Source organism: Lissotriton helveticus, chromosome 2_2, assembly GCF_964261635.1.
Source record: "Lissotriton helveticus chromosome 2_2, aLisHel1.1, whole genome shotgun sequence".
NCBI classification, from domain to species: domain Eukaryota; kingdom Metazoa; phylum Chordata; class Amphibia; order Caudata; family Salamandridae; genus Lissotriton; species Lissotriton helveticus.
Genome location: NC_136060.1, coordinates 486,530,953 through 486,555,894, shown reverse-complemented (window position 1 = coordinate 486,555,894; position 24,942 = coordinate 486,530,953). Strand labels below are relative to the sequence as shown.

Sequence of the window (24,942 nt, the reverse complement as noted above, 5' to 3'; positions counted from 1 at the left end):
GGGAGTACCCAACACAGGAGCAGAACACAAAGCATCACGCAACTCAGAAAAACTTTTCTGACATTCGTCAGACCACGGAAGAGGATTCGGTGTATCTTTACAAGTCAAAGCCAACAGAGGTTTCGCCAATAGAGAGAAATTTGGAATCCACTGTCTACAATACAACGTGATACCCAAGAAAGCATGCACTTCTCTCTGTGTGCTTGGTACAGTCATTTGCGCAATCGCTTGAATTCGTTCTGGGGTCAACCTTCTTCCCTCCTTTGACAAGAGATGACCTAAGTAGGTCACTTCTTGGCGACAATACTGCAACTTAGAAGGTGACACTTTATGATGCAAGTCCGACAGATGTAGCAACAAAGAAATAGTAGCTTCTTTACCAGTTTTCTCATCATCAGCAGCCACTAATAAATCGTCAACATACTGAATAAGAGCAGTACCAGCAGGCAACGCAAGAGTATCAAGCTGAGTCTTCAAAGCCTGGCTATAAATAGAAGGACTTTCGCAATAGCTTTGGGGAGCTCTCTTAAACCGGAAGCTTCGGCCTCCTAAAGAGAAGCCAAAAATATCTCTACTTTCCACGGCAATTGGAATGCTGAAAAAAGCATTCTTCAGATCTATAACCGAAAACCAGGCAGCTGAAGCAGGAATCAAAGTCAACAAAGCAGTAATATCCGGAACAACTGGAAACTGTGGCACAACAAACTTGTTAACCTCTCTAAGATCGATCACAAACCTGTAAACAGGTGGCTGAGAAGAGTCAGTGCGTTTCAGGACAGGCAAAACAGGACTGTTGCACACATTACCTCTCGTTTCTTCAATCACATCTTTCTCAATCAAATCATAGATGATCGCTAAAAGCGCTCTTTCACCATCGCCAGAAATCCGATATTTGGGAATACGCGGCATTTTAACATTCGCTTTAAGCATTACAACATAAGGTGGAATCTCCAAAAGACCAACATCATTGAAACCTGTAGCCCAAAGCGTTTCAGGAAGCGTACTCAATTCCAGTGGCAAACAATCTTTGGACAAATACATTGGAGAAATCACTTTCTTACCAAGCGTAAGTTGTACTCCCGAAGGAGAACAATACAATGTCGCATACAATCTTTTCAGCAAGTCCAAACCCAACAGATTCTCACTACAACCAGTCGTTAGGATAAGTGGAGCTTCTAATTCACAAGGGCCAATAGAAAGGGACAAAGGACTAGAAACCGGATTACGAACTGGGGCGCCTGAAAATCCTACGGAAACATTGGTCAAGCCAGACAAAGGTGCGCCAGGGAGTTTAGAATGCATAATAGAACTCTTTGTTGCACCAGTATCCAAAAGAAAAGGTTCTACTACACCTGATGTAATCACTTCAACATACGGTCCACTCTGATCTACTGGAACTGACACTACTCCCTTACTTTGTCCATGGCTGTCCTAGTTATCATTATAACCAACACTCTCACCTTCAACATAGTAATCCTCAACATAGTACTGGGCAGACTGACCACTCGGAACATTTTGTTTGTCAAAATAATTCGCAGAACTCTGTAGGGAAGAGGAACGCTCATTCTGGGGGATCACACCACGACCTCTTCCTCTAGGCGCTTGCTGAAAACCACCACGTCCTCTCTGACCTGGTGCACCATTCGCACGCTGTAACAAAGTCGGACAATTATTCTTGAAATGACCTTCCTCTCTACAGTAAGCACACTAATTAGGGCCTGGAAAGAATCGCTGGACATAAGGCTCAGGCTTCTGTAACAATCTCTGAAATGGCGGAGGTTGCTGAAACTGAGGCTGATTCTGACAAGGCGGATAAGCTTGCTGCAAAAGAACTTTCGTCTTTAAATCTTTCATTTTTTTCTCTACTTTATCCTTCTCATCTTTATCCCTATTCTCGTAATATTGGGCAGTAGCCAATATCTGGGCCGACGAAGAAACAGCCCATGAACTCTCAGAGTCCTTTAATTTATTAGAAAGTTCGGGAAGCAAATTAAAGACAAATTTATCCACAAACAACCTTTGACCACCTTCCGTACTCATATCCTGACCACTGTGATCGATAAACGTCTCTTCAACCTAGTGAAAAAGTCAGACACACTCTCGTCTTTCTTCTGCTTGCATGCTGCTAACGTATCCCAATTCACTCGGAAAGCAGGCATCATCGTCTTTATCAAAGTAATAATTCCACCAGGTAATTCTGCAACTAAAGGTTCAGGTTTAGCACCTCCTACTTGTCGACCATCTGCAGCAACAATATTCGCCCAAGTATCTCCTAACTCAGCTGCATGATTCTCATGACGAATCTTCGCCCACAAAGGTTGCGGAACTACATTACCCATCAACATGTCAACGTCAGCTAAATTCATTATACACGCATCTACTGTCTGAGAGAACTCTTTGTAGTAACCAGCAGGATTCTTACGAGGATCAGGTAAGGTCTGCTTAAGAGCCAAGACCTCTGCTCTCTTCCAAGGAACATGTACCCATATTCGCTGAAAATGTGGCAAAACAGGCGGATTAGCATTTGCGTCTCCTTCTTTCCAAAGGGGAGGAACCTCTCTCATTGGATACTGTCTCAATTTCCTCCTAACAGAGGAATCAGGTTCGTACAACGTCTGAGGCGGAAGTCTAGATCTAAAAGCCAATATCTTCTCTACAGCATCTGTAACATCAGTGTCCACTATCATCCCTTTAGAAAAATCTGACTGAACATCAAGCACATCCTGCGGAATCGGACCCAACTCATTATCGTCCCATTCCTGACGCAGGAAAGTACACATCACATCGAAAACATACCTTTGCTTAGGCGGTTCCCACTGAAAGAAAACATCCATAACCGCTGGCAAATTATACCTTGAAGCATTTAAAATCCATCTGCGAGCCAACAAATCCAACACTGTCCGCTCCTCGGAACTAGGAAGCTGACTACGACTCTGTTCGTTTACGTTCCAAAACAGGGGTCATATTCAGTGACCCAAACAATGGACACAATAAACTAGAAATTGTTTCTGTCATTCATTTTCGAACAGAAGGAGAAGAAGCACTCATAAGAACAGGAGAATAAGTGTTTTGAAGCAAAGAAGGTGTAGGAATAAGAACAGTAGGAGTCTCAGATGCAGAAGCGGAAGGTAAAGGAGTTTGAAGCAAAGCTGGTAGCAAAGCTGGCGACCCTAGAGCGGGTTGCACAGGAGAAGGTAAAACCATCTGTGGAGCACCGGTGGCTGAACAACAGCAGGAGGTTGAACAACAAAGGGTGGAACAACCGGTGGTAATGGAGGCGCAGTAGCACCCTGCACATAAGGAGGTGGCAATCTCAGTAAATGAGAGATCAAAGAATCTTTTTCAAGATCTTCAATCGCTTTCGGAGGAGAAGACGGCAAGGCCGGATAACATTTAACCATGGCCATGCAACGTTGCCTATCTGACATCTCAATTGCTTTATCTTCTTTGTTTTCTTTAAACTGCCTAGCAGCTTGCATTATTGATACATCCTTTTCTCTTTTATCTCTTTTAGCTTGTTTAATTTCTCGTTGTCTGGCTTCTTTACGCCAAAGGCGAAAGGAGTCAAACATTGCCGGCTGGGCTTTCTTCCTAAATAATTTAGTTTCTAAATTGTCTAAAATGTCTGTATTAAAGCTACCATGTTGGGGCCATTGTAAGACACCATCTTTTCTAGTGTAGTGGACCCATACTTCATTGAACGTAATGGGGCCCACGCCGTGTTTAGAATAGAGCTCATAAGTCGGAGTTCCAACCAGAGGTATCGGACACGAATCCTCCAATCGGGAATCCCTGTTGCAACCACAACCAAACCAAGTACCAAATTTCCAACGATTAGGCATCTTCGCTCACTAATCGAGCTTCAAACTTCAAGGGATTATCTCTACCGATATACTCGTAAATATACAAGACCCTCGGCTTTGGAAATTGCAATTTTCAAATCAAAACTAAGGACCAAACAAACTAAGAACCGAAGGACCAAAAACTAAGGACTGGGAGCGACCCACATATACTTAACTGAGGTATCAGTCACGCCACCAGAAGACCCGTCTATCGTCTCGCCGTACAAAGCATCACAAATGGGTCCAAGACAGGGCGACAGTCAGGGCCGCAGTCCTTCGTAGCCGTCAGGAAAGCGGGAAGCCTCGCAGAAAAGACCTTCAGTCCACGTTCGACATGCCGGGGTCGATGAAGTGGTGGCCGTCCTCCAGAATTTCCTCACGAAGCTCCTCACGATCTTCAGGCTTGGACCAGTACCGCTGAAGTCGCCCAACGTTGGGCGCCAACTGAAGAACCGGGTTATTTAATACCCAGCGGCGCCAGGGGCACGCCCAAAGTCTTCGGTTTCCACCTTTCTTAGAATACAGAGACACGGAAACTTCTTGGTGGCGTCAAAGATCCAATTTATTGGCTGCAGCCAGTAATAGATGTCCTAGAAGTCTTCGTGGTATGAGTTCTCAGGAGACTGCTCAATTTTACACAGCAAGTCGTCCCTTTTTATGCCAAAAATCACATTCCAGACAAATACCTAATATTTACAAACTGTCCAATCACAGGTATTCACATCAAAGGTATCGCATGACAGTAAAACCCACTTTTCAGTTGCCCAGCCCATGATCAATCATCGGTCAAACCCAACATTCTTCTTTAGACAGGTCGAACGAACCCATAATAAAAAAAGGCCACAACCCAATCATAAATAGACCATAAAGAAAGGAGCAGAAACAGGTGAGAGTAGGATAAGGCATATTTGTGTGCAATAAAACTTTACGATGTCCTGTGCTCTGATCCTAAAGGGCAGGAACTGGTTTAGCAAGGTCAGCTTCAGGCAACAGGGTCAGTTCACTCAGGTCAAACAGGAGTCAGCACGAACTGGAGCTAAGGTGTACATGTCCTTAAAAAGACTAGTTCAGCCACAGTCATCGGCCTATGTGAGGGCAACCACAAAATGGCTGCCATACACAAAATGGAACCCAAGTGTTCAGAACGAAATCCCTAAATACGTATTGAATCAATCGGTCTAACGTGATGAAAACACTCATACTTGCCGCACTAATTTAGTTAAGTTACGGTTCGCTAATATCAAATTCGTAACGAAACCATGACCTTATGAAACTGGTTCAGAATTCACGGAACCTCAACCCGACCGCGACCAGTGCCAGGAACGTTGGCTCACCCAGGCCTCACTACTACGACTCCACTACCCTCCACGCACTCAACCACAGAAGACACACTGAATGCGTAAGATCCTCACCGAACACCACCCATGACCCTTCTCGTGCCTACCCTGCCGCAGATCCCTCACCATCGATAACATCTCCACTACTGCCGACGGACCGACCGCCGCATGTACCACCAAAACTCTGACATGCATACTCCTCAACGTGCGCTCCCTTCACCAACACACGATAGAGATCTGGGACATGATCGAAACCCTCTCGCCAAACATCGCTTTCTTCACTGAAACCTGGACTAATGCCACCTCCGGACCCGACATCGCTGCTGCCATCCCCGACGGCTACAAGATCCAGAGAAAGGACCGGCCCCGCCGCCCAGGAAGAAGACTTGTCATCGCCCACAAAACCCCCCACTGACTCTCTACCTCCAGCACGAGTGACCCCCACACGAACACAGAACACCTCAACTTCCAGATCAGCCCCAGAACTACGTCACGCGGGACCCTCATCTACAGACCACCGGGACTACGCACCATCGCCGAGCTCGTCGCACCCCGCGCAATCACTTCCACAGACTACATTCTACTCGGGGACCTAAACTTCAACCTCGACAACTGCAATGACCCCGACTCTATCACTGTCCTCGACAACCTCGGGCTGAAGCAAATGGTCAACACGCCCACTCACATAGCTGGACACACCCTCGACCCTATCTTTGCAGGAGGAACAAACATCAACTTCAGCCACACTATTCAGCTCATCTGGATAGACCACCACTGTGTCCATTTCACCTTCAACACCACGTCCACACCCAAGCCTGCACCGCAACCACCACAAAGGAACTGGAGAAAGGTCACAGAGGAACTCCTCAGCACCACCCTCCTCCAAGACCCCCCCCCCCACAGCGCCAGGACCGACACCAATTCCGCAGTCAAAGAATTTCACCGCTGGATCTCCGGCTATGCCGACAAGCTCGCACCCCTCCACCACCCCACCAAGCAACGCACCCTGAAGGCCGCCTCATTCACCACTGACCTACAAGAAGCCAGACGCTCTTCCAGACACCTAGAGAAAACCTGGTGAAACCAGAAAACCACAGAAACACGGAAGGAATATCGCCAGCGCATAAGGGACACCAAATGAACCTTCATAAGAGACAAAGTCAAGACCAATGTGACAATGCCAAGGAGCTGTTCAACGTCATACAACCTGCACTTTCTAAGGACCCTAATGCAGACTCTGGGACCCTCCATAATTGGATTGCGGATGCAGTAGAAGCGACTGCTCCAGCTAAAATCATGAAATCCTTTAGGAAATCACCTTCTGCTCCTTGGTTTTCGGAGTTGCTAAGGACTACCAATTGTTAATAACATCTTGTGCAATTGAACCATACCTGAATACTGTTACAAACCCAAACCACTGTTTTCTTCTGGTCAAATTCAGGTTGAATCAACTTCATTTCCTCTTCGCAGATCCTCCGGGATGGAAAAGGGTGGAGGATTTGGGGGTATGTTCCTGTGACGATTTTTCTACCCAGGACACCATGCACTTTATTTTTTTTTGTGAGCAATTTTTGCACATTCGGAAGCGTTTCATTCTCCCAATTTTAAAAGCTAAATGTTTCTTGCAAGTCAAGCCAGCACTTCTCTATTTGCAGCTGCTATCCAATGTGTGGGAGACCTTTAGTATAGCTAGCTTTCTTACTGCAGCAGTCAGATTGAGGAGGAAAATTAAGAAAAAGGCAAATCATTCTCATGATCTATTTTGAATTAATTAAATGTAATCATGTCTCTAATCTGACCAGTGGTTTTTAAGAAAGTATCTAAAAAAAAACAAATTATCTGTTTGAAAAGCATCCAATGTCTGAAACTTTTTAATGTGATTCATGGCTTTATAACTTAATTTTTATGTAATGTATAGTATGCTTTTATGGTTTTAATGTTAACCGAATAAAGTACTTTTGACTGACTGACTGAGTTGCTAAGGACTACGAAAAGCAGATGTAATCACCCTGAGAGGCAGTGGAGAGTGGACTATGATAGCACAGCAAAAACAATATATAAAAAAATGCATCAATTAATGAAGGAAGCTAGGAGAGATTATATAGCTAAATGTGTCGAACGCCGATAAACCTGGCAAAGCTGTTTTCAAGGTTGTAAACGCTTTTCTCAAACCTCGCGAGTTGATGACTGACACACAACCATCGGTGGCACTATGTGAGAAAATCACAGATTTTTTTTAACCACAAAATCTGTAAGGTCTACAAATCCTTTTTGGCAATAACTGAAACTGTCAAATCAGACACAATGATAAGGATAGTACCTAGGTCTTCCTTCTCAGAATTCACTCAGATCTCACAGAAGGAGGCACTGGTGGTTATCCAGGGCTCACCGGAGGACCCTTGGCCACCGAAACTGTGGAAAGAGCTGGCTAACTCCTCCATCCAGGTACTGTCTGAAATATGGAACACCTCACTCACTACCGGCATCTTTCCTGACTTATAGAAGCATACCACTCTCCTCCCCCTCAAGAAGAAACCCAATGTTGATGCAGGTGAAATGAATAACCACAGACCGATTTCACTGCTGCCTGCACCAGCTAAGATGCTTGAAAAGATGGTGCAGAGACAACTGACTAATTTTATCGAGATCCATGGTATCCTGCACAACACCCAATCTGGCTTCCACGCTGGTTTCAGCACAGAGACAGCGCTGATAGAGGTGGCAGATTCACTCAGGATGGCGCTGGATTCAGTGGCATCAGCAATGCTGGTGCTCCTGGATCTTTCAGCCGCTTTTGATACGGTGGACCATTCCATACTGGTCCAGCACCTCTCGGACTTGGGGATAGAGGGCACAGTCCTGGAGTGGCTACAATCTTTCCTCCATAAGCGCACGCAGAGGATGGCGCTTCAACCGCATCAGTCCAAGTGTAAGCACTTATGGTGTAGGGTTCCACAGGGGTCGGCCTTGAGCTCACTGCTTTTTAACATTTATCTGGCCCCTCTGTTCTCGCTGATTGCCAACTGGGGGCTGAAGGCGATCTCCTACGCCGATGATACCCAGTTGGTATTTCCTTTTAAAGATCTGTCGAGTGATTAGTTTGAGAACTTTAGGAGTTTCTTAAAAGGTATAGCTCAATGGATGAATAACAACAAACTCAGGTTGAATGCAAACAAAAAGGAGGTGTTCTTTTTTGGGAAAAACCTGCCCCCCCCCTGCAGTCCTCTGGTGGCCGGAGGAAATGGGCATTCCTCCAGCCCCTGCAGGGTGTGCAAAAAATATGGGAGTAAAATGGCAGGCGGACTTATCCTTTTCGGCACAAATTCGGCATGTGACAGGGGCTTGCTTTAGCAGGCTGAGAAACCTGCGAAAAGTCATACACCTTTTGCCAGAAAACTGTCGGTGGGTCATTGTCCATGCCACAGTAACTTCTCGCTTGGACTACGCGAACGGCCTCTATTTGGGCCTACCGGCATACCAGATAAAGAAATTGCAAATGGTCCAGAATGCGGCTGTGAGATTGATCATACGTGTTCCATTTAGACAGCATATCTCTCCCCATCTTAAAGAATTGCACTGGTTGCCGGTTGCTAACTGAATTAAATTCATGCCATTAACCCTTGCCTTTCGGGCATTCTATGGAACTTGCCCTAGTTATTTGAAGCTGAGGCTAGGTGTGTACAAGCAGTCTTGGCCACTCAGGTCTAGCACTCAGAACCTGCTATGCAACCCCCGAGTCAGGAAAGCACGGCTGGGCAGCAGATGTTTCACGCTCAGGGCCTCCATGATTTGGAATGCCCTGCCTAAGGCCCTGAGCCAGATTTCCTTGGAATCATAATTTAGGAAAGCAGCTAAAACATGGCTTTTTAATCAAGATTAATCTCCCGGACACTCTGAACTGTGCATGCTTTTCTTTTGCACGCCACCTATTGCTATAGCGCCGGGACACCTCTTCGGAGGTAGCTTTTCATGCTCTACAAAAAGCAGTATTATTATTCTTATTATACAACAGTTCACAAAACCCCCCAGCGAATCCACAGACATTATACTTCTGAACTGAGGAACCTGCCAGGAAGAAGAACCGGGAAAGCTGGAGGAGGAGCACTGCCCCTGTTGTGTGTGCTGTTGGGGTTGGCCTGCTACTGTTGCTCTGTCTTGGGCAGTTTTCTCCAAGGGCTTGAAGTAGAGCTTGCCTCCTCTTGGAAGTCCCAGGGAGAGAAAAGACTTCAAAGATTACTTCTGGAATTGAAGAGGAACCTTTGCCAAGGAGAAGAGCTGGAGAAACTGAGGAGAAGTACTGCCCCTTTGCTTTGTGCTGTCTGGGGTTTGCCTGCAGTGGCAGGTTCTGCCAAGGAAAGGACAAGGACTTTGCTGAGTGCTGTGTCCCGTGCTTGAGGATGATCTCCAAGGGCTTGAAGTAGAGATTGCCTCCTGTTTTTGAAGTCTCAGGGATACAAAGACTTCACCCCCAAGCTCCCCTGAACTCCCTTGCTTAGAGTTCTGGCCTGCCAAGAGGTGCCTGCTGCTGTCTGGGCCTCTGGAGGTTGTTCCTGCTGTTGGGCGCTGGAAAAGTGTTGCAACAAGGAGAAGCGTGACGCATCCGTACCTTTTTCTGATGCATCGCCGAGGAAACTGACGCAGCACCTGCCTGCGGCTCGGGAAATCACTGCACACTACATCGAATGCACTGATCTACGAAGGACGAAGTCACCGCACTGATTCCTACAAGGCCATGCTGTCATGGGACCCCGGCTGAAAAATCAAAACAAGCGCCGTTGCCACATCAGGAACCAACGCATCCCCAATCATCACGCATCGCACAGGGGCGCCAAGTCTACAAGAACACTGGGATCTCAGTAAGAAACTGACTCATCACCTAGCTGCACAGTAAGAAACCAACGCATCACCTCCCGTTCAGTAAGGAATGGACGCATCACCTCCATTGCATGGCAGTAAGGAACCAATGCATCATCTCCCCTGGAGTAAGGAACCGATGCATTACCTTCCATGCGCGTAAGGAATAGACTCATCCCATTCATTGCAGCTGTTCTTGCTTTTGATTTTGACACATCCAAGGTACGTTGTGTTATAAAGTGTTGCATCTGCTTTGAACAGAACTGTCCATACCTTTTGAAAGTCATATTTTTATTACTGTATTGTTGATTGTTTGTTGTTTTGGCATGTTTGGTTGAGATAAAGCTAACTTATTTTTCTAAAGTTGTGTGGTGTCCATTTGTAGTTGCTGTATTGCTGTATGTGTGCACAAATGCTTTAGACACTGCCTCCGAGATAAGTCTGTCTGCTCGTGCCAAATTACCAAGGGGGTGAGCAGGGATTATTTTAGAAGTGTATCCCCCTTAACCGGACTAAGAATAAAGGTCCCTACATGGACAAAGGGGCAAACCATTGCCAACTATAGACCCCCATTTCTAACACTACCCATTACATCACTCAGCACAGCCATACCATCACAACACTTCCCCCTCTAGCACTACTTGCAACAGACTCATCATTACAACACATCACACTTCCAGTCACTATCACTCACGATTACTACCCATCACATACACATCGCTCACCATCACAACGTATTCCATTCTTGCATCTCTACTACAGCCTTACCATCACCATCCATCACACAGCGACATCACTCACCAGGCTTGCCACCTTCACATTCCTATCACTCACAACCATCATCAGCACGACACTCACATGATTTACCACTGTCACCAAAGTTATCAAAACCACTCATACTGTACTCAGACCTCATCATTGCCACCCATCAACTTTCACATCACTCACTACAGTTTCAACAATATTTCTGACTGTCTTGCGTTACTCACCAGTCCCACCGTCGCTACCCTTTACACTCTGGAATTACTCACCACATTCTAACAATTGTCGGTCCTGTGCCATTGTCCTAGTCCAATCACAGTGCTCCTAGTAAAGCCTTGAGAGTGTTTGCTGTGTCCTGCCCCTTGACACAGCAGTGCATTGCACAGCCTCAGCAAACCCTGCACCTTGATGCAGTGTAACACATTGCCTCTACTTGTATAGCACAACCTCAACCTATGGAAGGAATTTGTGCAGCTCACGACCTGCCGCCTTGCTGCACCGTACACCTCTCGCCTGCCACAAGACCCTTATGTAGAAACCCAAATGACCTCTGTGGCCTCGCTTGGCCTCCACAGGAGTGCAATATAGTGCCTTCATCTCAAATTTATCAGCTGGCAAGCCAATCACTAAGAGGTGCACACTTTCTCAGGCTAGAACCCCCCAGAATCAGAAAACAAACGACCTGCACGTGCTCCTTTTCTGGATCAGCTTCAATAATTTGGAACTCCCTACCACCCAAGGTTTGGTCTAATCCATCGACCCACATTTTCAAAAAAGAGGTGAAAAGGATCTTAATGAAGAGATTGCTCTCTTAAAAGTCACAATGAGCCCGTCCCCTGATCTCTGTAGCAGGTACAATGACTGTAAAACCAATACAAGGCTGAGGCACATACATTCCCAGCAGAACCCACACAAACTATCACCTGGGGTCCTCAAACGGAACCGACGCAAAGCTGAATACTATTCCAATGATCCATGAAGAATGGAGATTGTCATTTAATAACTCTGCTACTGCATACCATCCATATCTTACTGGGGTTCTTAAAAACTGCTATTTCAATTTATTAGAAGTTATTTTTATGTATTAGATCTTGGTTTATGGTCATTATATGTACAGTGCTCTGATACCCTTATGTCACGTGTGTGCTTTATAAAACACCAAAAATAAAAAAAATAAAAATAAATAAGGGGTTATCATAGCTGCTGGCGCCAAAGGCTGATCGTGACCTGTAACTTCTGCATCACCAACTGCACGCAGCTGTATGATGCAGACTGTTGGAGACTCTTGGAGGGCTGTGTTATTAACAAAACAGCCCATGCTCCATTCATGCATTCAAACATTCATCTAGCGACCCATCCAACCATGACATCACTGTTAAACCCATGCACTCAGTCACTCGCCCATTCACTCTCTTTCTCACACTCTGTCCCCAGTGCTTCAGACTTACTCCCCAACCATGCCCGCACACTTGCCCTGCCGCTTTAGTCCTACATTCATTCACCCTTTCATCTCCCCTCCATCCATGCCCTCAATCACGTACTCATACTCATGTGAGTCACCCAACTACACAAACACTCAACAAAGAAGCACGTCGCCTTATAAATCTCGTCTACTGGCTTTGCATATGCTTGTTTGGATTTGCAAATGATATTTATGACCCTGCTCCCTCCTTTCCTTCTCCTCCTGACCCTCTCGCCACTTCTTCCGTTATCCTGTTTGGTTATTCTCAGCCTCTCCCCACCCACCCTCTGCTCTCATGTTTTGTACAACTCCTTTCTTTCCACATCTGATCTCTTTCTCATGTCACTTGTTGGACTTTGGCCCTTAGGGCAGGTTCACCCCTAGACTTTTTGCTTTAAATGGTGACATGGCAATGGTGATTTTTGGGGTTCTGCGCACTTTCACTGTGTCCCAGTGGAAAGTGCGTGCGCACTTTGAGTGCATGTGCTGAGCTAGGCCTGCCAGCCCATAGAAATGCATGGGGAATGTATGTGTCCCTGGTAGTTCCTGATGCGTGGGGTGTATAGGCTCGAGTTTGGTATGTGTGAACTCGTGGGAGTGGATGCTGTGCGATGGTATGTGCAGCTTGTATGTGTCTAGTGGGGAAGTGTCATTCCTAGACATGGCTGTGTGTGTGCTGTGAAGGTGCTGGCGTGTGATTGGCTGGAGCTGGCTGGCATGCCAGGCTCCAGGAAGTCTGGATGGGTCTGCCCGGTGGTGAGTGGGAGATTAGCATGCTGATGGCTGGGGAGGAGTGTACCTGTGTCCTGAATGAGGCTGGGTTTTCCCCTGACAATGCTGGCTCCGCCCCCCTGTGGTGCGTCTAATGACCCAAGCCCTGCCAGTGAATAGAGAGGGTGGTTGAGGTAAACAGAGTACTCAAGAACCAGCTGCGACTGGTTCTGCCCCCACCCTGCCCTCAGACAAAGGAAAATGGTGTATAAAAATGGGGCTGTGCCCCCACAGATGTTGTTCTCTTCCAGGATCCTGAGGGGGCTGCTGCTGCTTTTGCTGGGCCAGAGGACCGCCACTTGGGGTGTCTCCCTGCCTGGAGACCCAGTGTGCTGGCTCTGGGCCCAGCCTTGCCCCCCTGCCTGCCCAAGGACTTGTTTGCTGGGGCTCTGTCCTTGCCCCTGGGAGCACTTTATTCTGCTCGTAGCGCTAGGAGCGCGCTTTATGCCCTCTAGCGCTTGGAAGCGCTTTATTTTTGATTATAGCGCTTGGAGCGCTGTGATTATCTGCCTAGCGCCTGGGAGCGCTTTGTTTTACTGATTGCGCTTGTGAGCGCTTTGATTGCAGAGGCCGTGCCCACCCGGCGTTGTCCACCCTGATTGAGTGCCCACCTCGATCTGTCCTTAAGAGGGGAGCCGGTGCCCACCCGGCGTTTGTAACAGATTGTGGCCGCGAGGTCTTCCCCCGGGCCGCCGCTCTGCCTACGGCGACCCGGAAGCAGCTGACAGGCCGGCCAATCGCGGCGCGGCCTGCCCGGAAGTCCCGCCCCCGCAGCCAGAAGCAGGAAGCGGCCGTCTCCTCCGGGGCTCCCGAGGGAGAGACAGAGCCCCGGGGTGTCCCGCCGAGGAGCCTGGACGTGTGCCCCGGGCGGAGCACGAAAGAGGAGTTCCCCGCCCGATGGGAGCAGAGCTAGAGGAGCCCCGCCACAGACCTGGTGAGTGGAGCTCTGTTTAACCCCCTGCCCGACCGCGAGTAAAGAAGTCCGACAGCAAGAGCCCTGGTGAGTGGGGCTCCGTGTTGGCAGTCCGCAGGGGGGGCATTGGTGTAGTGAGAGCCTGCGAGGCTCCCCTGAGGCCCCAATTGCTTCTTCAAGCCCAGAGAGGCTCCGAGGCATTTCTCCGAGCCCGAGGGCTCCAACCAGGTGGAAAGTTGCTTTGCGAGCCCTGAGAGGCTCTTGGGGGGCACATCTCTTCGAGCCCACGAGGCGCAACGGGCGCATTTTATCATTGAGAGCCCAGAGAGGTTCTTGAGGGCCACATACATTTGTTTAGAGCCCAGTGGGGCTCGAGGGGCATTGTTTTGGTTAGAGCCCAGAGAGGCTCACAGCCCCCATTGTTCTTTGAGAGCCCAGCGAGGCTCCCACATTGGCCCCATTGTTGTTTTTGAGTCCTGGAAGGCTCAAACCTTGTTGCACCAGTTGCCCAGCACTTTGTGGGCAACTGCCACGTTTAGGACCCTGACTTTGGACACAGGGCGTCCTAGCCCCAACAAGGCCAGTTGGCCTATGGACAGTCACAGGTGGTGACTTAAGTGAGTTTGGCGCAATTGTACTTTTCCTGCACCTCTGAATGTGTTTTAATGCGTCATGTGCCATGTTCCTTACACCTCTGAATGAATGTTATGCATTGCATCATGTGTTTTGTTCTAACACCCCTACAGGTACTGTAATACTTAGGTGGTTGTTTTCTCCCTAGTACAGGTGGTGCTAGTGAGGTCCTGGTTACCAGTAGTTACTGGTTGTGTGCTCTATTTTTATATTTTTTGCTACAGTGATTTACATTCTAAGTGCTATTTCTGAAAGTGTTACTTCTGATTCCTGACAGTGGTCCAGGTGGCCCTGTCTGGTACATATCCCCTGTAAATTCTGCCCGTGCCTCTGGCACATTGTAAAGTGTGTGTTTTATCTATTGTGTTTTGGTGTAATACAAAGGCTATTTTTATATAACCTTGTGTGGAGTTTCCTTTGTGGTGGGTCCTGGGTGTTGTTGCTGGGGTGCGTGCGCAAATACTTAACTTACATCGCCTCCAAGTTTAGCCTTGCTGCTCGCGCCACGTTACCTAGAGGGTGAGCAGGGGTTATCTTGGCGTGTAACTCCCTTGCCCTGACTTGGTAGTGGTGGTCTCTGACTGACTTTGGCGAAAGGCCTGGCCAGCCGGGGATCCCATTTCCAACATTGGCGGCAAGCGGTGAGGATAAGGATTTGTGTTTGCGTTGTACCATAGTGGCAACTGGCCACACTACAAAACTCTGCATTTTAGATGACCACATTTTAGGGGATTATTGTTTTTGAAGTTTCATATTTTCTTCGCCTAAAGGTATCATTGTGCAATTGTGTCAAGTACATTTGTCCCCCTCCCTGCGCCCAGAGTCGGTACCTGTGTCACTTGTGGTCAGGTTGAGGAATCAGGGGTGGTAGAAACTGCCTTACCAGTCCGAGGGGAGGGTTGTGTGTGGATGAATGGTGTGTGGCACTGGACAAGCGAGTGTGAGTTCTCTGGGGTAGAGAGCTTGCTGATACCTTGTGAATTGTGTACTCCTGTGTTAGCTCAGACCACTAGGTTCCCTGTGTGATCTTTTCTCGAACGTCCGCCAGAATGGAGCCTGCTTTTGATTTCTGTGATCTGTTTAGGTACAGTATGGGAGAGTTGGTAAGGTTCTGTGAAGAGAGAGACATAGGGGTGGATGAGTCAGACACTCAGTCCGAACTTAGGAGCAGCCTGATCCTGTGGCAAAAGGGTCAGTGGGATCTTGAGCCAAGTGAGGAAAGGGCCCGGGCTTCACACCAGGAGGGTGGTGGGTCTGTGGGGAGCCCTGAAGATTCAGAAGAGGAGGAAGAAGATGTCAGCACCTGGACGCCAGTAGATAGTGAGGACCCCATAGATAGGGAGTCCCTTGCTGGGTCCAGCGTAGGAGGCAGCGCCTCATCCCTTTACCTGTCCCCAGAGGAGCTGGAAGATAGGAGGAGAGAAAGGGAGCACCAGCTGGCTTTAGAGAGGCTCAGGTTGGAGCATGCCCAGGCTATGGCACAGCTGGGCGTTAGAAAGCAACAGCTGGAGACCGAGAGGGTCTTAGCGCAGGAAAGGATAGAGGAGGCTGAGAGGGCCGCCACCAGAGGCAAAGTAGCTCTGGAGGGTAGACTATCCCCTGCGCGCAGTGTTGAGTTTCTGGGCTCCCCAGGGTGGGTTGAGTCCAGTGGTGGCAGCTATATAGAGCCCAGTGCGAGCAGTCCCAGTCCCAGTTCCCCCAGTCTGGTACCTGTTTCCCAGGAAGAGGAGTATAGGTTGAAATTCAGGGGCAGTAGGAAGCTGCCTCACCAGTCGTGGGAGGAGTTTGAGGATGAATGTTGTGGGACACTGTTTGATTGGGTGCAGGTTCACACGAGAGATGATTTTGAAGTCTTGTTTGATATGATTGTCAAAGAGCAGGTGCTCAGTGGTTGTTCAGAGTTGCGCCAACACCTGTTGGAATATGGGTCTCCTTGTTCAGAGCAGCTTGCCGCGGAAGCAGACCGCTGGGAAAGGGCCAGAGGTTCTCTAGAGTCATTAGGGAGTGATTCCAAAAGTAGTGGTTCAGGGATCTTCCAGCCCAGCGTGGTGGAAGAGGGTCAGTGTAGCCCAGCTAGGTCCCAGGATAGCGAGGAGGGTGTAGGGGCTTACTGCCTGGCTCAGTGGAGCAGGAGTGAGGGGGAGACCGAGGTTCCCCAGACGCCCAAAGCCCTGCCTCAGGACTTGGATGGTTTCTTGAGGGAACACAAGGTTGGGGACCTAGGCTGTCCTGTTAGTCCACTTGAGGAGGATCTCCTAGTGAGTAGAGGACCTGGAGCGTCTGTAACCAGAGCTCCTGTGGTTCTAGAGTCTGGCAGTACCGCTCCGGTAGGGAGAGTACAGGAGTCCAGCGTGAGGAGTGATTGGGGGATGAGTTTCCCAGTGGATGCACCAGTGGACCAGGGACTAGCCAGTTGGGCTAGATCTTCTTGGGGGGACCCGGGTGGCGCCACTTCTGGTCTGGGGGATCGTCACGCACTGTCAGGTGGACAGAGGGCGGGAGATCTGCGCCAGACAGACAGTCACACAACAGATGTGTCATTTGTTAGCCTCAGGGGGATTGTGTGTGAGTCCCCAGAAGTCCTGGAGTGCCAGGCAATTGTTCCACCAAAGGTTTTAGACCGGAGGTTGGGAGGCCAGGTTCAGGGTCAGCCTGACCTGAAGGGTAGGACGACTGTAACCAGTGTCCTGACCGGTTCTTCTTCCAGAGGAACTTCTCCAGGTGGGAGAGGGCAGACCTCTGGAAGGGGGTGCAGAGGGTGGGAGAGCCCACCTCTGACCCCAGTGCAACCTGAGTGGATAAGCCCTGGGTTGGAATGGCGTTCTAGGTGTACCCCTCGTCGGAAGAGGAACCCTAGGAGAAGAGGTAAGGGGAGGAGAGCCTTCCCTGAGACTCCTGGTCCGCCTGAGTTTGTAGGCCCTAGGCTGGAGAACCAGTGGCAGTCTAGTCCTGTCTTGCAGACAGGAAGAGTGGAGAATGGCTCCTATGGGCCAGGGGTTACTACCCCCCGCTCTGCGAATAGGCAAGGACCAGTGGCAACTGGGTGGCCCAGGGCCTGGTCCTGGCCGCGGACAGCTTGGGAGTACCAGTGGGGTAGCCCAGTTGGTCCAGACAGTGTGTTTAGAAGGAATCCCATGGGTTCACCGTGGCGTAGAACAGGAGGGTGTCCCTGCAGTTGCGGGCCCGCGTCCGTGTTCTATCGCCCCAAGCAGGGAAGTCCATCACGGTGGTGATTGTTCTACCCTGCGTTTTGGCTGGAAGGGGGTTGTGTTGGACTTTGGCCCTTAGGGCAGGTTCACCCCTAGACTTTTTGCTTTAAATGGTGACCTGGCAATGGTGATTTTTGGGGTTCTGCGCACTTTCACTGTGTCCCAGTGGAAAGTGCGTGCGCACTTTGAGTGCATGTGCTGAGCTAGGCCTGCCAGCCCATAGGAATGCATGGGGAATGTATGTGTCCCTGGTAGTTCCTGATGTGTGGGGTGTATAGGCTCGAGTTTGGTATGTGTGAACTCGTGGGAGTGAATGCTGCGCGATGGTATGTGCAGCTTGTATGTGTCTAGTGGGGAAGTGTCATTCCTAGACATGGCTGTGTGTGTGCTGTGAAGGTGCTGGCGTGTGATTGGCTGGAGCTGGCTGGCATGGCAGGCTCCAGGAAGTCTGGATGGGTCTGCCCGGTGGTGAGTGGGAGATTAGCATGCTGATGGCTGGGGAGGAGTGTACCTGTGTCCTGAATGAGGCTGGGTTTTCCCCTCACAATGCTGGCTCCGCCCCCCTGTGGTGCGTCGAATGACCCAAGCCCTGCCAGTGAATAGAGAGGGTGGTTGAGGTAAACAGAGTACTCAAGAACCAGCTGTGACTGGTTCTGCCCCCACCCTGCCCTCAGACAAAGGAAAATGGTGTATAAAAATGGGGCTGTGCCCCCACAGATGTTGTTCTCTTCCAGGATCCTGAGGGGGCTGCTGCTGCTTTTGCTGGGCCAGAGGACTGCCACTTGGGGTGTCTCCCTGCCTGGAGACCCAGTGTGCTGGCTCTGGGCCCAGCCTTGCCCCCCTGCCTGCCCAAGGACTTGTTTGCTGGGGCTCTGTCCTTGCCCCTGGGAGCACTTTATTCTGCTCGTAGTGCTAGGAGCGCGCTTTATGCCCTCTAGCACTTGGAAGCGCTTTATTTTTGATTATAGCGCTTGGAGTGCTGTGATTTTCTGCCTAGCGCCTGGGAGCGCTTTGTTTTACTGATTGCGCTTGTGAGCGCTTTGATTGCAGAGGCCGGTGCCCACCCGGCGTTGTCCACCCTGATCGAGTGCCCACCTCGATCTGTCCTTAAGAGGGGAGCCGGTGCCCACCCGGCGTTTGTAACAGATTGTGGCCGCGAGGTCTTCCCCCGGGCCGCCGCTCTGCCTACGGCGACCCGGAAGCAGCTGACAGGCCAGCCAATCGCGGCGCGGCCTGCCCGGAAGTCCCGCCCCCGCAGCCGGAAGCAGGAAGCGGCCGTCTCCTCCGAGGCTCCCGAGGGAGAGACAGAGCCCCGGGGTGTCCCGCCGAGGAGCCTGGACGTGTGCCCCGGGCGGAGCATGAAAGAGGAGTTCCCCGCCCGACGGGAGCAGAGCTAGAGGAGCCCCGCCACAGACCTGGTGAGTGGAGCTCTGTTTAACCCCCTGCCCGACCGCGAGTAAAGAAGTCCGACAGCAAGAGCCCCGGTGAGTGGGGCTCCGTGTTGGCAGTCCGCAGGGGGGGGCATTGGTGTAGTGAGAGCCTGCGAGGCTCCCCTGAGGCCCCAATTGCTTCTTCAAGTCCAGAGAGGCTCCGAGGCATTTCTCTGAGCCCGAGGGCTCCAACCAGGTGGAAAGTTGCTTTGCGAGCCCTGAGAGGCTCTTGGGGGGCACATCTCTTCGAGCCCACGAGGCGCAACGGGCGCATTTTATCATTGAGAGCCCAGAGAGGTTCTTGAGGGCCACATCAATTTGTTTAGAGCCCAGTGGGGCTCGAGGGGCAGTGTTTTGGTTAGAGCCCAGAGAGGCTCACAGCCCCCATTGTTCTTTGAGAGCCCAGCGAGGCTCCCACATTGGCCCCATTGTTGTTTTTGAGTCCTGGAAGGCTCAAACCTTGTTGCACCAGTTGCCCAGCACTTTGTGGGCAACTGCCACGTTTAGGACCCTGACTTTGGACACAGGGCGTCCTAGCCCCAACAAGGCCAGTTGGCCTATGGACAGTCACAGGTGGTGACTTAAGTGAGTTTGGCGCAATTATACTTTTCCTGCACCTCTGAATGTGTTTTAATGCGTCATGTGCCATGTTCCTTACACCTCTGAATGAATGTTATGCATTGCATCATGTGTTTTGTTCTTACACCCCTACAGGTACTGTAATACTTAGGTGGTTGTTTTCTCCCTAGTACAGGTGGTGCTAGTGAGGTCCTGGTTACCAGTAGTTACTGGTTGTGTGCTCTATTTTTATATTTTTTGCTACAGTGATTTACATTCTAAGTGCTATTTCTGAAAGTGTTACTTCTGATTCCTGACAGTGGTCCAGGTGGCCCTGTCTGGTACATATCCCCTGTAAATTCTGCCCGTGCCTCTGGCACATTGTAAAGTGTGTGTTTTATCTATTGTGTTTTGGTGTAATACAAAGGCTATTTTTATATAACCTTGTGTGGAGTTTCCTTTGTGGTGGGTCCTGGGTGTTGTTGCTGGGGTGCGTGCGCAAATACTTAACTTACATCGCCTCCAAGTTTAGCCTTGCTGCTCGCGCCACGTTACCTAGAGGGTGAGCAGGGGTTATCTTGGCGTGTAACTCCCTTGCCCTGACTTGGTAGTGGTGGTCTCTGACTGACTTTGGCGAAAGCCCTGGCCAGCCGGGGATCCCATTTCCAACATCACTCTTGTAGTTACATGTGGCGCTCCTCCTGTTTCACTCAAATCATTTCCAGTGAGCTACAGATGTTTAATGACCAGTCCTGGGCCTTTCTTCATCTCTGTTTTCTTTGTATTAGGACATATTATGTCTTACAGAAATAAAAAGGCATACCATTATCATAACACCGAAATCAACAGAATCACTATTGGAACTTTTGACAAAATATCGAAGTATGGCTGGTGATTTTACAGGTGTGAACAAGCAATAAAGACGACAAATCAACGTTACATGTCCGATACAATTGCATGTCAGATACAATTACATGTCAGATACAATTACATGTCAGATACAAGTACATGCCAGATTACAATTACATGCCAGATTACAATTACATGCCAGATTACAATTACATGTCAGATACAATTACATGTCAGACACAAGTGCATGTCAGACACAAGTGCATGTCAGATTACAATTACATGCCAGCTCAATCACATGTCAGATCTAATTACATGTCACATATGATTTCATGTCAGATACAATTACATACCTGATACAATTAGAAGTCAGATTACAATTACATCACTGAGAAAAGATGACTCAAGATAGAGGAAGCAAAACTGATAAAGACAATGAATTGAGAGATTCCTGCAGCCACACCCAGGCTTCTAAGGTCATAGTAAAATTAGAAATATGTGTCTGCAACAAGATGTCTTCACCTGGCTTTTCCGACCCTGCACTCTCTCTTTCCTGTTCCTGCGTCCCCTACATTCACCTGCACTCCAGATGTCCTCAATGTATCAAGCCCGGGCCTCAATACCCCATGTTGATGTCTTAGAGGTAAGAGTCAATAACAAGTGTTCTGCATCCGGGACATGTGTTGTCCGAAGCTGAAGCTGGACTAACCATAACCGGAGAAGCCTTTCTTGGGATGAAAGTAATCACTTCAGAGCTGTGACGCTCGGCTTTAAAGTTAGCAGTAAGAACATTGGCAGACTAGTAATATCAGTGCTGGAAAATACACTATTCCGGACTCTTCCTTTATAAAACCTGCTGGGGAGAATTACCTTAATTTACAAATGTGTCAATACCAATACCCAGAAATCTTTATTTATAATGTATCCAATTTATAATATTCTGAAATGTACCCTTCTTGGTATTTTTCCCAGAGCTCGAGGGGCCCCGGCCTCTTGGCATTAGTTTCTCTCCCGCAGAGAGTTTGGTAATCAGCACAGCCCGCTCCCTCACGGCCATCAGTGATTCGATGCGCGCCATGAAGCCCGGCTTGGCTTCCTCTTTCTCTGACAGGATCAGCAGGTCAATGTACTCCGGCGTTGAGAGCGGGTTTGGCTTCAGGGCGATCTCTTCCAGTCTCCGGAGACACTGAGACAACTCGTCAATGAGCTCTGCAACTCTTTCTTCAACACTTTCAAGCTCCTCATTCAGCTGCTGAAATATCCCTTCACCCGTCATCACTTCACCACGCGCCTTCTCATAGTTCTGATTGGCTTTCATCTTATCCTTGTTCTGCTCCAAGATCGCCTTTGTTTTCCTGATCTCTTCCTGCTTTGTCAGACCAGCTCTGATCTGGGGCTGCAGACTTTCCACGGTGACCTCAAGCTGCTTGCGCTCCTTAAGAACTTCCTTGGTTAATCTCAAGCTTTTAGTTTCCAGCTCGTTCAGTGATGTAAAAAACCTCTTCAGGCTGTTCACACCCATCTTCCAGAACATCTTGTCGAAATTGTTATCCTCTTCTGCATCATTCGTGGATTCATCGCATCCATTGTAAGCAAACAGGGCAGAATTGTTAAATTTGAAATGGACAGGGGTACCGTTGAGCATCGGACAAGGGATCTCTGCCACTCTAATTGCTTCAAGCACTGGAGGTTTATGACCATCGGCGAAGGTGACCACAACGAGTATGTTGTTGGCCACATCCTTCCCAAAAATAGAGAGGATGGAATCAAATATATATCTCTGTGTATGTGTGAGACGAGCCAATGAGGACTGGACTACAAAGCATACTGCGTCTAGATGATCAACACCATCGGGTGTAGAAAAGAACTTTCTAATCAATTCAACGATGAACCTGTCTCTGTCGATGCCCCGAGTGTCTCCGAATCCTGGTGTGTCTATGATAGTGAGGCTGTTTGGCACCTGGAAACCCTCTTGGTGAATGAGGCGATACGAAGTTATTGAAGAGGTCTGGCTTTCCGCTTGTGATCGGTTGGTCTCTTCATCAATTAGTTTAAATCGGAAACCATCCTCCCACTTAACTCCTAAAATGTAGTTAATCATCCCATTGATTAAAGTGGTTTTTCCTGACCCTGTTGCTCCAAGTATCATGATCACCTTGTCATCATAGGTGGGTTTCTGTGGTCCAAATGTGCACTTCTGAAGATGTCCATCCCAGCCTATCGTTTGTCTGTGAAGCTGTAGTTTGTGAATTGATGGCTTGCTCTTTTCCTTTTCAATCTGAATGCTTTCACTTAGAAAGTCCTTTGCTGAACGGAGTTTACGACCTGTTGATAGAAAAGAGTACACACGTTCACATATTCTTTTAAATAATGAAATAATGCCCAGCAGTGGAGTAAGTGGTTTTCTGCCTGCCTCTTTTTACATTTATAGATTCATTACTAGATATTGAATCTCTATTGGTTGCTGCATTGGCTCAACTCACAATATTTTTTAGCACCTTAGTTAAATGTAGGGGCACAGAATTAGCCATCTGAGGCCATAACCTGAGTGGACCTAATTCAGGATTTCTAGCTATATCTATCCACTGAACTCACTGCCAAAAAACATGCGCCAATCTGGCTGAATTAGCATTTTTTATTTTGAAATGGGGTAGGGTGACCATTAGAAAGATAGGAGGCATCCAAAGAATGGTAATTCATTGGACATTATTCTATTTGTACTCCCAATAAGGTAGGAGGGAGGGCACACATTAGGCAGAGTGCCACAAAACCTTAATATTTTAAGGCTAGAAAAATATAAATATACTCAGTTGTAGGAGGACAGCAACGAAGGGTGGGTTTGTAGATTTAAGCAGAATGCTGAGGTCACTTATTACACAAGATGCAGTGGTATAAAAATACACATATAACAAGGAATCATGAGTTTCAGACTTCGTCACCATAACAAACTCTGCAGAGCTTTATAGGATTGTGTGTCATGGAGGACCAAATTATACCTCAAGTTTATCCAATAATGCAGCAAAAAATGCAAAGTATGTGGCACATTTTCTGGCAGTATTATTTTCATCCATTCAGTTAGAAAACAATATTTTGGGTGAAACCTGCAAAATATTGAACATAAGTAGAATATCTCTAATCATTCAACAATCCTGCACCCAAAGGATCACGTGAATACAATGGCATAGCTACTGCCCATATCTTCCCAACAATCTGTTCAAGAATGGTAAAAAAAACAACCCATAAACATTCTAATTCCATATATAGGAATCTGGATCTGTATATACTATACCAAAGTAAGGTATAGTGTGCACAGGGAGTCCCAGAGGTATAGTAGAGGCTAAACCAGGTAAGTACCAACAGCTCTCTTTGTGGTAGTGTGGGCGAGCAGTTAGGCTTATCCAGAGGGCGTGTTAAGCATTTATTGTATTCAATCAAACAAGACTGGAGGCACACAGTCAGAGACTGAATACAGACCAATTAGGTAAGTTTAAAAAAGGTATACTTATGTTTTATCTTTAGAACCAAGCAGGACTTGGCACAGGTAAGTAAATATATTCTCAAATGCAAGACTTTACAAGGAAATGCAGTTGCGGTTGAATTTACAATTGTTACAGGTAGGTATTGGTTCCAGTAACAGTTTAAATTACACAGTAATTACCTTTGGAATACTTTTGGATTACATCAACTACTCAGGTGCTATGCCTAAATACCATGACAGGGATCCACAATACGCAGTAAGTAAGACTTTTCAAGTTTTGCAGTGTAGTTGCTTTTTCTGCATATAAAACATTTTAGGAAGAAAAACACATAACATTGGTTTCTATGAGAGAAAAATGGGTATCTGTTTCACAGATAAGTAATTTACGCACGAGTGGGAGCTTTGGGAGTTAGGACCAAGGTTCCCCAAGGTCTAGGTTGACACTCAAGTTGCACCACCAAAAGCACTGGGGCGGCCGGGTGCAGAGTGCAGGGGCCCAATGTTAACCAATGGGGCTAAGAGGGCCTTTTTTCAGGTGCTGCTTATAAGCAGACTACACAGGTCTGGGAGCAAAGCTCCTGAGGTAAAGATCAGCAAAGCAAAGGCCAACAATCAGCACAGGAGCTGCACCACCAGTGGCACAGGAGCAGCCGGGTGCAGTGTGCCAACGTGACGTCGGAGACCCAGTGGATGTCAATGGCGATCTTCAGTTTAGAAAAGCCACTGCATGGTCGGGCAGGTGGAAATTCTGGAGAAAACCATTGTCTGGAGAGGTAAGTTGGGATCTTGGGGGATGCCTGGAACATGTCGGTTGGGCAACCCAAGGGGGGCATTGGGTGCATGG

At 48.3% G+C, this 24,942-nt stretch overlaps 1 protein-coding gene across 1 annotated transcript in view; it reads right to left on the bottom strand.

Annotated features, from left to right (window-relative positions):
• Positions 1-21,472: 21,472 nt before the first annotated feature.
• The window catches only part of LOC144821557 (uncharacterized), a 98,358-nt gene continuing 94,888 nt past the window's right edge, over positions 21,473-24,942 (bottom strand). The window contains exon 4 of the mRNA XM_078678743.1: positions 21,473-22,945. Coding sequence (XP_078534869.1) covers positions 21,531-22,945 — 1,415 coding nt within the window. The 3' untranslated portion in view covers positions 21,473-21,530. The remainder of the gene's footprint in view (positions 22,946-24,942) is intronic.